Source organism: Molothrus ater, chromosome 11 (assembly GCF_012460135.2).
Source record: "Molothrus ater isolate BHLD 08-10-18 breed brown headed cowbird chromosome 11, BPBGC_Mater_1.1, whole genome shotgun sequence".
Classification (NCBI taxonomy): Eukaryota; Metazoa; Chordata; class Aves; order Passeriformes; family Icteridae; genus Molothrus; species Molothrus ater.
In genome coordinates, this window is record NC_050488.2 from 21,322,397 (window position 1) to 21,340,472 (window position 18,076).

General features: G+C 42.0%; 1 protein-coding gene across 1 annotated transcript in view; it reads right to left on the reverse strand.

The window, feature by feature from the left end:
* Positions 1-5,668, reverse strand: part of FGD5 (FYVE, RhoGEF and PH domain containing 5) — a 76,612-nt gene extending 70,944 nt beyond the window's left edge. Inside the window, exon 1 of the mRNA XM_036391199.1 lies at positions 5,555-5,668. Within this exon, the coding sequence (XP_036247092.1) occupies positions 5,555-5,567 (13 nt within the window). The 5' untranslated portion in view covers positions 5,568-5,668. The remainder of the gene's footprint in view (positions 1-5,554) is intronic.
* Positions 5,669-18,076: the final 12,408 nt, after the last annotated feature.

Sequence of the window (18,076 nt, forward strand, 5' to 3'; positions counted from 1 at the left end):
CTGTAGAGTACTGGAGACTCTTGCCAGTTAAAAGCAGGGAGGCAACAGAAGTGGGTTTAGTATCTTGTAAGCCTGGTGTCGCAGCGAGAGCTACCTTTTACATTTTTAAATTAGTTACTGACATCATGGAACATCCTAAACTAACTTTCTGGTAGTAAAATGAATGAATTTGTTATTAGCTAAAACTGAGTCTTTACACCTTTATCACCATAATAAAACATTTTCAGGACTAACTCCAAGAAAAATCCCATCATTTTGGAGGTACTACACCACTTTCTGCAGTGCCTAGCCTTTCCTAGGAACGCATATCCAAGAGTAGGATACAAATAATAGTCTGTTCCTGGAATGTGACAAAACTTGAAGTTTCTCCATTCTCATCCTTGTTCTTTTCAGAGAGTGTCTGTACCAAAACAGTGAATAATGAGGAAAAGACTGGACTTTAGAGAGTGCTGGGACATTCCAAGCTTTGTCGTATAAACAAATTTGAAATAAAATAATGACAGGAACTCATTTCCTTTAAGTAAAATAACCATGGAGACATCCACTTAAAAGAAATGCAACTTAAACAATTACCCACTTTCCCTCCAGTGATAATTTTCTACAGCAAAAGGATCAAATAATCTTGAGTTTTTCCTTCTGGTACCTTCAGTAACACTGCTGTTGGAAGAGAACTTATGGTAATGGAGCCTGTTCATAGTATGATAATAGGCATTGTCACGTCCTTCTCCTACCCACTTGTGCCAGCTACTGGTCACTACTGTTCCCTTACATAGTTTTTTTTCCCTAACTGCTTTGTCCATTGATCTTGCCTTTCATGAGACCCCTTAAACAATTTTCCTTTTTCTTTGGTGGCAGTGTGAGGAAGAGGTAACAGGAGGAATGCAAGCGTTTGTTTAAAAAATAACCCAAACAAAAGAAACCACAGCTTCTTGCCTTTTATCACAATTTCATTCTGCTTCAATTTCTGCTTCCTTTGCTGTCTGAGCCACTTGAAAGGTTCTGGCTGTAACTTCTAAATGCAACATTGCACCATAAGTAATGTGTATGCTCCCAAATAATTGTGCATGTTTATTTTAGGATGTATTTTATGTTGGAGGGAGACACACCCACCTTGTGCTTAAAAGGAAACTCTTGGGGAATACAAATTCCTTTAGCCTGCTCCTCCCCTTATTGTTCAGTGCTTCCTTGTACTGACAAGGACCGCTTCCTCTCCTTGCCCACCTTCCTTGAGGCAACCCTGCATAATTCAATTCCTGCCATGATCCATATGAAATTAAATTACATTAGTCTCCTCCTGTCCAAGTTTCTACGCAGTCAACAGTAGTCTAGCAGGTCACCTGATATAGCTCTCCTGGAATAGCAAGCAACCCACGCAGCCTTCACTGTTCAAGTGTTTCTTTGAAACAATATATATTTTGTAGTATGGTATTACCAGAAATACCGCAACTACCCACTTTCAAATAATTTCTAATTTAGGATTTCAAATTTAGCCTAGAATTTAATTAGGGTTTATAAGGCACCATACATACAAAACACCACCACTGAGAACTAACTAAACACTGACGTTTAACATTTGCCTGGATATACTGTAGCTGTGTCCCAGGGCCATGGTCTCTGCTAGTGGCTCAAGAAAGTACATAGCTCTAGAGTGCGTATACTGGTTCCAGCCTTGACTGGTGCTGCAATCCGGTTCAGGCTTCTTTTAAGATGCTGAAAGTAGCTTTTTCTGACCAACGAACTTTTGTGGACCTGTGCTTCCTCCATGCCTTTGGCACTAATTCAACTCAGACATTTGTTAAAATGGCAAAGGCACTGAGGACAGAGGGCAGAAATGCATTGTTCAGGGATTTGCAGAGCTTTTGGGTGGAAGTGACAGGGCAGGTGAAGGGACAATATTGCAACAGTGGGATGGGACTGCGCCAAACTGGGAATCCTGGTAGAAACCAAGTCTTGTCAGCCACTGCTTCTGCCCAGGAAGAAGGGATTGAAATCCACAGATACTTTCTATCTGAGAAATAGGAGGTAGAGGGAGACTATCCAGACAAGGACACAAGAAAGTCCTGTTCAACTCTGATCAGGAGCTTTATAATTTCACATAGCTATATCAGAATGAAGTTAAAACTGATTTTCTAGAAGATTTTGGTCTAAAGTCAGCAAAAGGCAGACTACCCATCTTAGTATCACCATATTTTAATCCTGTAATTAATTGTTGATTTAAAAAATGAAGCCCTTATTTCCATTTAGCGCTGCCTTGCTTCTATTTCCAGCACTTAATATTGCTTCTTCCATTGAAACATTCCATTTATTATTGTTTCTTCCACATTATCAATTGTGCAATATTTGACGCAGAAATAGTTCTCTTTGTTTTACAGCATATAGGTGCATCATTTATTTCACACTACTGGAGAAAAGTCTGAGATTACAAAAATTACATAAGAAGTGGAAACAATTGCATGGGAGTCACTTGAAATGGAAAATGTATTCAGACTAGGATTTTCAAATGATATAGGACTGCAAGTCTTGCTATTAAGTGGGGTTCCAGTCCAGATTCAGGCACTAGTTTGACTTGAACAGGTATTAGATATTTACATGGCTTTTGCGAATTTGGACTTCAGGAACTTGAAATACGAGGTCAAAATCAGCAGGCCCCTAAATGCCTCCGATATTTATGAAAATGGTATTTCATGTTCTTTGTAAGCCTGATACTTTTGAGAAGTATCTATCCTATCAGTACGTGTTCTTGTGATCAAAGGTACTCTGCAAATAGCAAGAGGGCTCCATAGTGTGAAGATAGACCTATAGTCACTAGTAACTGTCCCAACAATTCCCATAGGAATTTTATCATCTTAAAAGTCATAGCTGCAATATTAACAGCTGGGCTGTCAAAGCCCACCCCACTCTGCTGCTATGTACAGTTACAGGAACACATCTTCTATGATCAGATCAGTGCATTCTGATGCTGGGATATCCGATCAATACCTTACAAATTTCTGCTACTATACAACTTTACTGCAGTCATCTATAAATATAATACAACAGCACAATATTCCACAATGAAACAGTGTTGGAGAAGGGGAAAAAATCAAAAGGCAATAAAATCAGGAAAGGGTATGTTTCTACACCAAAATCATCTTGATCCTAAAAATTCTCCCATGTTTTCACTGTCTCTAGCAGACTGTACATATTAGTCTTCCTGGTGGGCTTAGCAACGAAAAACCACATGTACATGACAAATAATCTTGGTTTTAAACTACTACCATACATTTTTTAAAAATGTAATTGCAAGCATTTGCGATGTTACCAGTTTGGCTCTGTTTTCACAACAGTAACTTAACACTGAGGCAGACAACCGGTTGTTTCATATATTGCTTCCTGGGAGCCAAAGAAGATGGTTAAAATTCTCTGACAGGTCCATACAGCATTTTTTCCTATATCACTTTCAGTAGCAGCTGAAAGAATATATAGTCTGCTTATATCTCTGAACAATCTGGAGTCTAATGTCTGTACACTTTTCATTTTACATCATTTCACCACCTGGCAAAAAAATTACTAGAGGCTAGAAGGTCCTATATATGAAGCTGGTGTGGTCTCTTGTCTCTTACCACAGATTTCCTGTGGCCTTGGGTGGATTGCTTCATCTTTTCATATCAGTTTTACATCTCTGAGGATAATCCATATCTCCCTTCCTGTTCTCAGTCTGTCATTATTTTAAGTTCTGTGGGATCAAGGCTGCCATATATGCCTGCACATATGACTCTACTTACTGGTGCTATGCATTACTTACTATAATACAATGATAGCCTAACGCTGGTGCCCAAGTCGTACCAGTTAATAAATATCCCTCTCCTTCAGATTCAGTAGGAAGTTCTGCTTTGCACTGATGGGGGAGACATTCCTTGCATTGTGCAAACATACAAAACAAAGGCTGAGAAGGGATATGAGCACTCTATAAATACAACCTGGAGGTAAACACCAGAAGAGGAAAAGAACTATTTTTAAGCAAAAGGACAATGTAATCACAAGAATAAATGGTGTTGAATCTGGTCTGGAAACCAGGAGTAGCAGGAGAGCTACCTGAAAAGTTTTTGTTTAGGATATAATTGGAGGAATTATTAAAAGCAGCAATAACAACGGGTGTCGCTTTTGATAATGAAGGCAGTCCCATTCGGTCCTACATTCCTCAAAACTAATAAAGTTTAGTGGATTAATCTAATATTCCTTACCCTGCACTTCCACTGACAACAAGAGTAGATTAGAGCTGGTCTGTTTTAAATAATGGAGAGATGAAGAAAGACAGGTAGGAGCATCATTGCCGAAGTTATTTTTGGATGGCTTCATTTTCAAATGAGTTTGTCTCCTGGGAGGGACAGAATCCAGACCAGGATCAGAAAACAGAATGGAACTATCACCAGATTTTAGGACTACTAGAGGAAGAAGAACCTTTTTGCTTTAAATTCAGAGGAGTGGTATAACACATTGATACAACAGTGGAGTGCTGGATTTGACAGAAAATAACTTTTCCAATCCTATGTTACTATGCTTTGGCAAACAATGAATCATAGTTTCCCAGCACAGAACAGTTGTAGGGCAAGGTATCTAGCGGTAAAATCTCTGGGCTTCAGGATGTACCCATACATTGCAAGTGAGGTGCCCAGCAATATTTACCTGGAGCAAGCAAACACAACGGAAATTTTTAGGGCTAACAAAGAAGATCTGTTGCTCATCATCTTTAATTCTAGAAAGAGCTTTAAATTTTTCTAAATAATTCCAGTTAGCAATAATTGTTTCCTATATTGTTATGCTTTTCACACACATGCCTCATCCCTGAAAATTGGAGTCTTGGTGAACAGTTTAAAGTTTGCCCCAATTTTCCAGTGGCTTCTTTTTTCTGTTTTAACTGTTGAATGCCTGTTCCCTTATTCTGTCTCTTTCACCTTCCCAGTTATCATCAAGGAAAAATCTGAAAAGTTAACAGAGAGGAGGAGGAAGGGTTTGGGTTTCCCTTAGAGAGCAAATTCTGCAAAAAACATTACCTTCCCCCAAAAATATACTCTTGAAAAGAAACTCACAGCAGATTTTCTAGGAACTTCGTGAACGGTTGAGTGTACCCGACGGAGTAGTGGGCGCACAGCCGTGTCCCTTAACCTCGCCGGTCTGCCAGCCTGGTTGTCCCCGGAGCACCTAACCTCGCCCGCCCTTGATCCTTCAGTGGCTGCGCAAGCAACGGGGCACTCACAGCCTCGGGGAGCCACTGAGCACCTGCTGGATTGCGGGGAAAAGGAGGGCCGGCCCTGGACGGAGGGTGCCCAGGGGAGAGGTGCCAGCCCCAGCGGCACGGGCCAGAACCTGCCGGCCCCGAAGGAGGGATGCCGGGACGAAGGGGGACGCGAGCGCCGGAGGAGCTGTGCCGGGGCAGGGGGTCTGTCCTGGTGATAGGATGTGCCGGCCCGAGGGAAGGAGGGAGACGAAGGAAGGAAGCCCGCCCGGCGTTTGCCAGCCCCGGGGAAAAGATGTCCAGAAGCAGAGACCCTTGCCGGCGGGCCCGCGCACTTACCGGCGTTGTTCATCTTCCACCCCAACTTCGCTCGCCGGCTGCTCCGGGCGCTCAGCGCATGGCTCCGGGGGCCCCGCCGCCCTCGCCCCTCGAGGCCGCGCCCGGCCCTACAGCCCCTGCGGGGGCACGGGAGCGCAGCGGGACGGCCGGACGCGGACGGCGGGCTGGGCGGGCGGCGGTGCCGGCCGGGGGCGGTCAGCGCCGCGCGCCTCCGCCCTGCCCCGCGCGCGGCCCGTCGGGGGGCGGTGGCGGCGCCGGGGCCCCGCACGGCCGGCGGCGCGCGGGGCCGGACCGGGCGGGGCAGGACCGACTGCGTGCAGGCAGCGTCCGCCGCGGGGCGAGTCCGGGGGTCCCCGTGGGGAGTGGAGGACATGGATGCGGCACGGATGCCCACGCGCGCGAATATGTAAAGGCGCGGCGGGGTCCTTCGGCCTCCTTTTCGCGTGCCCCCCCCCCCCCCCCCCCCCCCCCCTCCCCGCTTGGTGTCCCCACTCCTCTTCCACCGCCCTTGGTCCCCCTTTGCGCTCTACATGGTCCCTTTCAGCCCCTTCTCCATCCCCTCTCCCGCTTTCTCTACTCCCTCCGTATCGCCTGCCTCTCCCCCCCTCTCCTTACATCTTTTTCCCTCTCCATCCTTTTCTTCCTGCCCAGTCGTCCTTTCTCTCCATAATTTCCCCCCTTCCATCCATCCCCCTCAATCTATTCATTCACACCCACCCACCCACTCCATTCCCCTGAGGAACACGACCGCCCCAGCCTAGGACCCTCCAGAGAACGAGGTTCGGGGAGGCCCCCGCCCCGCCCCAGGCGTTTTTCCCTAACCGGGAGCATCCCTGCAGGGCCGACAGCACCTGCTGCTGGAAGCGGGATCTGAGTGCAGAGGAGCCAGGCACGGTCCCTCGCATACAAACCACACTTGCTCAGAGCAGTTTCAGGCAGCTGCAGGATGCTGTCTGCAGCCCTCTCCCATAAGTCAGCAACTGGCTCAACGAAGTTAACGCAGGCACCTAGTTTTCGGGCTGGTAGCAGCACTAACACCCAAACAAAATTGGATCGCCCTCTTCCTCTCAACGGAGGCATTATATCGCCTTGCTACGTTTCCCAGTGGGGCTGGTATTGCTCACGCAAGTAAGCAGAACTTGGCAGATTCCACCCTCCCCGGGTAAGAAATCTCAGGAGGGCTGAAGCTGATCTCGAGATTCGCTTCCCTAGACTGGGACGGATCCTTCCTTCCCTGAGCAGGACGGTTGTTTGCAGCAAACCTGGAGTTCTGCAAGCCAGCAGAGAGAGAAGTGGGGAGAAGTACCACGTTGTACTTGCCCAGTGTCCAAGTAGGGATATGAAGCTGTCAGTTCTTACTTTGACATTTTGAATCCCCCAGGAACCATGACAATTGCTAACACCATCCAGAGAAACCTAATTTTAAACGCTGTTGTGTTTTTGCAAAGGGCCTAATAACTAAGATCATCCTGCTGGCAGGTGCTCTATAGTACAGGCAAAGTTCTTTTCTTGACCTTTCTTTTTTTTGACCTTTATCTCATTGTGACTGATGGGATGCAGGGTGCCTTGCACTGTAGCGCACAGACCTCTCAAGAGAGAAAGCAAGCAGAAAGGGGAAATGGGAGTGGGAAGCAGAAATGGGAATTCTTTGCATGGGCTTGAGTGTCTCCCACTGAGGCTGGTATCCAGGAATGCTGAGTTTTGATTCTCTAGGGGACCCTGGTTGTCTCACTATGACTCTAAGTATGCATTTGCAATGCTGTATGGTTTTGGAGATGGATAAGCTCACAGTAGCAGCTCTTTTCTTACTACTCTGACTGATATAAAGGCCTATATAGTCCCTCACATCATAATGTGTCTGGTCTGTGCCCTGGTGCAGGGAACAAAATGGGTTTCCCTGGTCCACCTATGACCAGCTGTCATGCAAGCTTCTCCCATCTTCATGTATTGGTCCCTGATTTTATTCTTGCCACCTGCAGCCTTGATGTCTGTGTCAAGCAAAATAAATAAGATGTCAATACAAAGGACCATGTGAAATAGCTTCAAGAATACAGATTTAAGATCTTGCAAATGCTGGGGAAAAGTTTATGGGACACAATGGAAAAAGAATGCACAATTTTGAAAAATCAAGCAAGTAAGAGTGATTTGGGAAAAATTCCTTGAATATGTTTTCCAGGAGAATAACTTTTTGGTTAAACAGCTGCAAAAAAAATAAACAGTAGGGAAAGGGGCAGCAGGGAGGCAAGAAACAAGTTTTCACAGAAGAATTGAGAATGTTGGCTGCAGAATTTGGGGGAATTTCCAAATAAACTAAAAAACATAGTCTAGACTACAAAGTTTCCTCATACCTAAATACATGGTGGAAGAATGGTTAAATATGTTACCATGTAAACAAAGCCATTGTAAAAGAGATGTTGCAATTAGACTAGATGGTGTTGTAATTAATATAGTGCCCTTCACACAAAATCTTTTTTGGTCTGCTGTAGGACAAAGAACCATGATACTTCATAGGTTTTGAGCCAAACAAATTGATTTGTGAAAAATTTCATTTTTCTGCGGAGGTAGCTGAACACTCCAGCGGACCCCTATACTTAACGACAACAAGAACTTGTCGGGAGTTAGGAACTCCTGTTCCTAACATCATGCCATTAGCTCAAAGCCTGGCTAAGGGGCAGACATTGCCTGAGGTTAATTTTGGGACCTAGCTCTGTACAGGCTGAGTGCTTCTCACAAGTTTCTGACTGCCTGTGCTCAAATCTGCTTCCTAATGTAAAGAGCATGGTGCCAGGGTACCTCTAAGAGTTATTGACTCCTTTCTTTTGTAATCTGATCTGATTGGTTTCAACTTTGAACTGATTTGTGGTGGTTAAAAATGTAACCAATGTACTGCTACAAGATATTGTACTCCTCACCAAGGAATGTGTTTTTGAGCAGTTCAGACAAATTTTGGGCTCCGAGAACTGCTGCAGGGCAATTAGACTACAATTTGGATTCAACAGGGAAAACCCCCAAAAATCTGTGCAACTAAAGTATACCTAGTAAGTAAAAGCCTTATATTCTTTTTATTATTAGCCTAAAAGACAATCCAGGGTGCAATTTCCTGTACTGAAATGATGAAATGTTGTGAGAATTTTGTAGTTAAAGGCAAGTAAGAACCATAAAATAACTGCTTGAAATTTGTCTGTTTACTCTGTAATCCTCTTGAAAAATAATGGGGAATGATCTGTATTACAAATGGAAGAATAGGAAGGTGAATGCATGTGAACATGTTCAGGAGATGCTTAAGGGTCAAATCAAGTTTTAGCAGCCAGAAGACGAATCTCTGCTTTTGCAAGCATATCCTGCAATTAAGGTTTTAAAGGGTGGAGTCCACACCACATAACACATTCCTTGAAGTAAGCAGAGCTCAGAACAGAAAAATCATTTTCCCCAGGGAGAACCCATGACTTAATTGATGAGAGGTGAAATTGACACATCTGATTTCTTAAGTCATCTATAGCAATAAATGAAGCATATCTTTTAAAAATAATTTTGACTAACTTTTAATACTGAGATGTCTTTTAACAAAGGATTACATAATATAATAGGGATTAACATAACCCAACTACCCATTTGACAAATTTTATGAATTTAAAACTCAGATGAATGTTCTAGGTTTATAGGTCCCCATCCAGCAGCTGTTTTAAGTAAATGTTTAAATTTAATCAAGTGCATATAATCTGTTTTAAGTAGGGTTACTCTGTATGCTTAAGTGCCCTGTTAGATCAAAGCTATCTAGCATGCTGGAGTCTTATTTTTTTATCATTGTAACATAAGCTAGCACTCTTTTTGCCATTTTAATGGAGATCTATAGAGTCTGTCTATCACACATACTAGCTAAGCATCCTAATTGTTATTTTTAGGCCTCTTTATGTTATTCCACAGAGGTGTTTGCCAAGATGACGTCTGCTTCTTTATAAGTAGTGTTTCAGGGCATTTTTCATGACCTTTCACCCTTCTGTCTCTTTTTCTTTATGGTTTATAGGTTTGGATTTTTGGGGTTTGGAGTTACTTTATCACTATTTCTGTGTCAGTGGCCTTACTAAAAGAAATTTTCTGGCATTAAACTAAAAATACTGGGGGTGAGGGAAGAGGGTGCATTTCACCTCAAAATGACATTGGGTTAAACTTAGTTCCTAGTAGGCAGAATTTCAGAAACCAACATGGCTTTATAAATCTTTATATGCATCTGTTCTTAGTTGCCTTAAAAATCACCTATTTTCACATTATTTTGATATTACCTGGTACATTCTAGCTGGTAGTATGCCACCCAAGAAACCACAAGACAGAGAGAAGTGGTTCAACAACACATCTCTTTTGGTGACCTGGGAAACCCAAGAGTGTAGATCTATAGCACAGGGTACATAGGGTAGCTAATCCCTTGTGTTTCTCTTTGTAAGTATGCCTGGGACATCTGAAAGGCTGAATGTGTTGGGAAAAATTGTTATATTGGCAGGGATTCATGCCGATCAGGCCTACTTTAACGTTATTCTACAAAAGCATTTCAATTATTGCAGTAAAGTGGTGCTGCATGTTACAAAAAGTGAAATAATTTACTAAAGCAGGATGAAAAAAAGTGTAGCTCTTTTAATAACTACAAGCATTCCTTGGTATGTCAGATAAATTCAAATGTAAAATATGGGCAGCTGTGATGAACTGAGCATAGTAATAGGTAAATACAGTAAATACTGGTAGGTAAACACTTTTCAGTTATTTATCTTTTCTGTGATGTGGCACTAGAGCCAGATGTCATTGCTACCTGTGTCTGTGGAACTTTATATCTTTCAGTGACTTGGCATGTCATCTCTCAGACTTTCTTGGTTTCTTTTTCCTCTCTGCTCAAAAGGCTGACTGACACCAAGTCAGGCTCAGAGACAGAACAGTAGGGAGTGCTGTAGTGAGAGTCCTGACCAGTCAGTATTCCTCAGTGGCCTGGCGATCCACAAGAGATATGCTGTATTAGAATTGGAGTTGCATTGGCAGGATGTGTCTTAAATTTGTAGTTCTGTAGTACTCCAAGTTTCTTCAGTGAGAAGTTAATATTCTCTTGAGAGTTCTTGATAGAGAAGGAAGTTGAAGGACCGTCGCTCAGATGAGATCTCAAAGATTATTGGTGAAAATTTCTTTGAAAGACAGAAATGAAAACAAATGTTGTCATGTCCATTGGAGACTGAGATGAAATCCTTCACCCTGCAGGAGCCCATATTGCCTGGCTAAAACATAAGTGTCTGAAAGCAAAGCTTGCTCATATCAAAATTTTACAGCATTAGCTGCTCATCTCAGCACAATTCAGCACAATACTTCCTGGCATATAATGGTAATTTTTCCTATTTTTTAGCACCAATATACCTTTTATGACAAACAGTTTGCTTGCTGCCTTCACTCTACATTTGTGCTCTTCTTTACATCAAAACTGATTGCAAAGAATGCGTTGTATATGTCATAGCCTGTCGCTGTTGTATTGAGATGGGTGAATAAAGTGACATGTAGACTCTAAGGTCTCAGAAGGTAAAATGCTGAGTTTATTAGACATCAATTTCTTTTTATAGACTCTTCTGATAAAGCTGGACCAATCCCAATCAACACCCCTCACGTCATTGGTTAATTAGGAACAACATTTTTCTTGTAAACATCTAACAAGTAATTAACATGTCCAAAACACCAGCTGCAAAGATAAGGGATTACTTTAATTCTTTCTCTGAATTTTCTCAAAACTTCCCAGGGCAATGCCTGTGAAAGTTTATCTGACTCTCTCCCTCTGACTAGACTGTCCGTAACCACAATAGCTTTGGCCCCTGATTTTACATCCTCATTAAAGGCAAGAGAAGCTGAATGAAGACAAACACAAAGGAAGTGCAGAGGAAAAGAAGTATGGGAAAGTTATAGCTACATGATGAGTATTCTGTCCCATACAAGCAGTTTGTTACTTCACAGCATACATTTTTTCACAGCACTATTTTGCAATAAGAGAGAAGGAATCACAGCTACCAGTTATTAATGACTAACACTGCAAATGTGCTGTCCATTACATAGTTAAGAGAGCTCATTTCAGACTACAGGGGATACTAGATTTTGAAAGATGGTTGATGTGTACAGACCCCAGCATGCCGTAGAAGAGGGAGGCTACAAGGATAGTGGCATCAGTTCCTGGAAAACTAGTGTGTTTTTATTCCTTACAAAGGAATACAATTCTGAAATACTCCAAATATATCTTTGACTCTCACTTGATCAAATGAAGATCTGATTGCTTCACTCATCATTTTCAGTACAGGGCCCCTAGTAAGAGCACCAGTCCTCTCAGGATGGAGATTTACGTGTTCCCATTCAGTCTCACAGTGCCATTGATGTTCCTCTGATGCATCAAGTTTATGAGCTTTTTACTTCTTAGTATAATTGTAAGAAAAGAAGATTTGTAGCCTATTGTGCAAAATCTGAGAAGCCCCACATTTGGGTCTACTGATTGCTCACTGCCATGGAAATTTTCTTTGCCTCTCAACTGCCCAGATACCTGATTCTCATGTCCTGAATTAGTTATTGCCAATGTCTTACCCAGCTATGACTTCATTTAATGTAATTTAGCTTGGGCAAGGATGTGTCCAGAAACAAGTCTATCTTTACTCAATGGCATGTGACAGTTCTGTACTCCAAAGCACTTGGTGCCTGTATTTGGAAAATGTCAATACAGCTCTACTGGCAACAAACAGAGGAGTAGCTGAAAGTACATTTTGATGGACTGGCCTACTGCAGTTACTTGTCTTTCTCCAGACTTTCACATCCTTGCAGATGCTGTCCGTTATACAAAGCACGAGAGGAAATAGCATCAAAAGAATCAAATGGTGACCTGTGAGCTGAAGGATGCCAGACAGGTGCTTCAGACATCACTCAAAATAACCAAGCGTAAGTGAGGAGCAATACCATTGAGGGTCAAATGTTACCCAGGTGTAACTTTGATGTCAGTGAAATAAAAATTGGTCACCAAGTCAAAAAGGCTGAGACTTGGCTTAAAGAAACTCATCAGCACTGGGGACCTTCAAGAGCTGAATTTCAGTTCTTGAAGTCAGTAAATACTCTTGCTAAATTTCATTTCAAAAAGGGAGAAAAAAAACCTCACCCAGCTGGAGAAATTTTGACTGGTTTCCTGGTGTGTGAAGGGACCATGCATTTGATACCCCCCGATAAATGCAACAGCAGTGGGTCATCAATGAGAGAAAAAGTTACAGCAATGATGGTTACTCTGAGCATTGTTTTGAACCACAACAATAATTACACACCTCATTTTATCATGGCAATGTACTCGGTGCAATCTGTTGTACGAGAGCTACATATAGGGAGGAAGACAAACGCCCATTTCCTCTCAGTATTTGGATTTGTTTTGGTCTCTTGCCAGTGAAAGTCTCAGTCCAGGCACCTTCCACCACAAATCCTCACTTTTACTGTGCAACCTACTTATCACCAGGGCCTTTTTTGGCTGTGGTAGACCTTGGCTGCATTGATTAGTACAACCACTGACCCAGAGTGGGGTTGGCAGCTGCATTCTCCATTTCCTGCCCAGGCATCTGCTGCCTGATTGGAGGAAAGTAGTTCTTAAACCTTCTTCAAAACAGGAAACTTCTCTTCTCCCTGCTTCCTGAGATACAGGAACCGTCTCCGAAGCAACCCGTAGACAAAGACTCATATTAACTATTGGGGTGCCATAACAGATATAGTGGGAGTTCATAATTCAAGCCATAACCTACACTGAAAGCTTGGAAAGTGCCTCTCTATGCACCACTGCTCCCACCTCTCTGTGCCTACGTTGCTGCCTCTTTAAACAGTCTGGATGTTAAGTAGCAGATGATAATCCTATCCACTGGAAGCTTTTGTAAACACTTTTCATCTTCATGATTAAATATTGATCTTGTGCCACCAATCTCTGGAATATAAATTTGTAATATTGCCCCTCTGACTTTGCATTGGAGAGGTTACTGAACATGGCAACATTGCCACTCTCTTTTTTCAATTTTTTAATGACAGTACAAGTAGTACAAAAAGTATTGATATCTCATGCTTTGCTCTTTGAGTAGTTTCCCACTTATGATCAAGCCTCCTTTAGTAGTCGGAAGTGGAGCTTTCAGCAAATCACTGCAGCTTGAATGCAGCCTATTGTAGTCCTGGAGAAAACTACGTGCATGCTTATAGTTTGCAGTTTGCATCACTGAAGGCTTGTTGCTAGCAGAGCCAGTGAAGCATAGCTGAAATTAGTACAAACTTCTGTAATTCTGCATTCATAGAGAGTGTCAAAAATTTTACCCTAAAGCTCTGATTTGGTGGATACTTTTAAAAGAGCCTGCTGGTCAGCTGTATCTGATAGGTGGTTAAAGTGCACTTCAGAGCATAAAAACAAACGCAGTAGATGAAAATCATAAACAGTGAGAAATCTTTGTTCTTATTATTGGGTTTGGACATAAATTCTACCTACATGATCATCTTCTCACAGCAAATGCAAAGCCCCTGTCAGCTCCACCCATAAAGCTGAGCAATTTGGATGTCTGAGTAATTTTCCTGGTGTTAGGCTTAAGGAAGTAGAGCAGTAGGATATAGCAACATTCAGAAGTCACCCTTTTCTTTGCATTCAGCTACTTTCTCACCAACTACTTCCTGACAGTAGAGTGCTACAATGGAGGATTCCCCTCAAACTGTCTGATTTCCTGCCAGCAAGCTATGCTGTTAATCCTAGAGTGGCTGCCTTCAAAATCTAGACTAATTATTTTGCCTATGACTCTACCCCTGGTAATCAGCAGCTAACAGGGGAAGCTGTTATGTAATAGTGGCTCATGCCTGCTGTAATCCAAGCCACCTGAATTGCCAGTAGTGAATAGAGATGCCTTACAGAAGGGTTTCTCATTGTTTCTAGTGATTTTCATACACACAGAAGCCTGTCCTTTCACCGCAAGTGAATTTTAAAGGGAGAAGCAGTTTGCCAAGAGAAGCAATTTATCTTGATAAGCTGACTGATCTGGGTCATAAGGCAGACAAGCTCTCCTTCAGCTCTGTCACCAAACTAGGGGAGAAACCAGTATGTTTTAAGCTAACTACAAGCTGTATGTAACTTTTCTTGCTTTAGCCTAGTCATAAATGCAAGAATGTAATGAGACACAAGCTTGCTGCTATGGTCTTCCCAGTTCATGGGTGTTTCTTTGTTCTTTGGAGGAAAAAACTTAAACCTAGCTCTTAAAAGGTGATGTTATACTGCATGAGGAGAGGTAATACAAAAGTGGTGTGATCAGACTATGGAAACATTTTTCACAGTGGCCTGGACTGTGGGATAAACTGCTTGTCTATCTATCCTTTGGGGCCATTTATGCTGGGATCCTTATTTGAGATGAAAAAGTGAAATGCCCAACATTTCCTATTTTGAGCACCTCCGTCCTTGTTTCCTCAGTCTCTCTCATAGGTAACCAAGACCATTTTTTCAATTCTACTGTCTCTAGAGTAGGCCAAGTGGTTCCAGGGTGTTATTCCATGTCCTGGCTGCAGTGCAAGTCAATGTGCTTCAAGTGGAAGTGCACATGAGGAAAGACATGAGGCACTCCTGCAGTTCTGACTAACTTCTCACTGAGCCAGGCAATTAACTTTTTGAGCATGCTCTCAGGTACTGGTATGGATAGTGAGAAGCTCCACTAATACTGATTGTAATTTGGTGAATAAGCAACACAGGATGCATGAAAGCCTTGTGGAACCAATGCACTCAGAAATGCTCCTCATGTGGAGCATCAAAACTGAAATCTCTCTTTTCTGTCTGGCATGGCTTTGCCTCTAGCAAGCATTTCTAAGTAATTACAGCTATTTAAGGGTGTAAAGATCCCTTTCATTCCTAATTTTGACATTAGGTTTCATTTCACTGAAATTACTCTGTGGAAGGTATCTGAGCAGCCTACTTTGGAGTACTTCTTTGATGTCCTCTAGGCAGAACTGCCAAATAAACATTGTTCCTTTATGAATCAGTCCCCATTTATATATTTGGAACATTTTTAGACATCACCAGGAGAAGAATGTGTACACAGCCACAAGAGAGTGTTTGTACAACCATTCTGTCAAAGCAGAGCAAGAGTATCTTCTGCCCATTTTGTGGCAGTACTTTCTTTCAAAAGCATTGAGCCCTGGAACGAATGAAACTTGCCTTCTTATAAATTTGTGTCATTCCTGGTTGCCTTTCAAGTGGAACACAGTGTGAAGTCTGATTTTAAGATCTTGCCTGTAGCTGGGCTGTAAACAAAAAACTTTCTGAATTCCCTAGTGTCTGATAAAGAGTGGACTCATACTGCAGTTTCTCCTGTACTGATTCCTCCTCTCTGGTCTACATGCCAATCCCAGACTTTGATCTTCAGTGATGAGCATCAAAAGGAGAGTAACAAAGTTCAGCGGAAGGAATTTTAATGTGGAGGACTGAAGTGACACGACACACAAGTGTATATGCTGGGTGGTAGCATTTATGAACCTTTAAAGCTGGGTCGGAGCTCCTAGAGTCCACTTCTGATCCAAGCAGAGAAAAAGGGAAAAAATTTAATCAGGTGACAATATTTAAAGCTATTTAATTTTCTTAAGTGTTTTGATTCATGAGGACAGAATCACTGTCCTCTTTCATCACTGTCTCTATCCTTTCTCCTGTAACCAGGAGTCTTCCACAGTTTCTTAGCCTACACCATTTTTCAGACTGTTCGCTCAAAGTTACAGAGGCATTCGTTTATATACTCTCAATGTAGATAAAAGTATATTGCTTTCCTAAAATCAGGATATTGGATTTTTTTTTTCCAGGAAGCTAGAAAATATTTTACCAGAGTTTCCATCACTCCAGGACATCTCTATTTTTGCTTAGCTGTGTCGGTAGCATACACTTTCCATGATTTTTGTATTCCTTAGTCAAGACGATAGTGATAAAACCATTTTGTACAGGGGTAATTATAGCTGATTATTTCCTATCCTTAAAACAGAGATACAGAGTTTTAATTGTTTAAAAACAATTTCTTGTTTTGCTCTGCATACCTTTTCACTAAATTAGAATTCAAGTCATGCTAGTTCTGGGACTTTTTTTTGCAGTTCTACATATTTGCTAAGTGTCCTTCCTGTCATAATGAAGGGTTCTCCAAAGTCTTGTGAAGTTCTGTGGTTTCAACATAGTGGGAACTGAGAAAATGATGTGGGGAAATTAGGAAAAAGAATTTGTTCTAGCATTTTTTCCCTTCCTTGGGCACCTGTAGTGGGAGAAGAGTTTAAACCCATTTTTGCAGGTCCTCTTGAGCACTGGTATGGAAGGACTCTTAAAACAAGTGTGTTTCCTTTGAGAGGAACTTTCTCTTCTGTAAGCTGAGAAGAGAAGGGAGCCAGAGAGGCTGGGAAGAAAGAGGTCTGTTTCTAGAGGTCAATGTGAACTGTGAAAGGGTTTTGCTCCTAATTCACAAGACCATCCTGGACCCTGAGACTTGCCAGACTTCTTACATTAAACGAGGGAAAGGTTTGCTTTGATTGAACTGTGTATCTGGTGTATTCTACAGAGACCTCCCCCACTGTGGTTCCTTTGCCCTCCAAAACCAGGACCTTTCTGGGGGCAGTCTGCCAGGGCTCCTATTGCTGCAGTTACTGTGAATGCTGTGCACACAGCATGTCTCTTCCTATGTCCCCACCCTTGCCTGATTATCTAGCCTTTATTTACAGCACCTGGATAAATAAGTGGGTTTTTAAATTATCTTCTCAATGGTTAGCTTTGGTGATATTGATTCATGAAAAAGGAAGATTTTGACTGACCAAGGGGCAAAAATACACTGGATAATACTGCACATCTAAGTGGCCCAAGACCTAATCAACTTTTAGAGAGCAGTAAAAATCTCCACAAAATCAGCAAATGAAAAACATGTTTTTCATTTTCCAACAACAGGGACTTCAAATGTCCTCCATTTTTTCAGTGAAAAAAGCACCTATTTGCTCCTGGCTTTTAAAAAGAGAATATTATTTTGTATGCATTTTGCCAACAGCTGATGAATATTTCTGCAGATGGACTTTCAAAGAAAAACATGTTTTTCTGTCTCTACCAGCTTTTTACTTCCTTGCTTTACACAATTGCAGGAGAGAGAGTGAGCAGTGAGGAAGGTGGGGGTAGTTGTGGCTATTACTCTAAGTCTTTTTTTCCCACAACCAGTTTTGTTAACAGATATACGACATGGCAAAACATCTTTTTCTTCATCAAGAAAGTAAATTTTATTTTGCTGCTGACTTAAAAAAAAATTTATATATATATGAATATATATATGAATATATATATATATTCTTGCCCTCCCTGCCTGCTCCAAAAGTCAAACTGATTTCTTGCATTTAAATTGTAAGTAACATTTTGAGACCTGCTGGCACTTTTCAGATTGACAGTGGAACAAGTGCTTGTGAGAGCTTGTGAGTTTGAAGAATAAGTGACAAAAAATATCCAGAATGATTGTAGCTAGGTGTCTTTTGTAT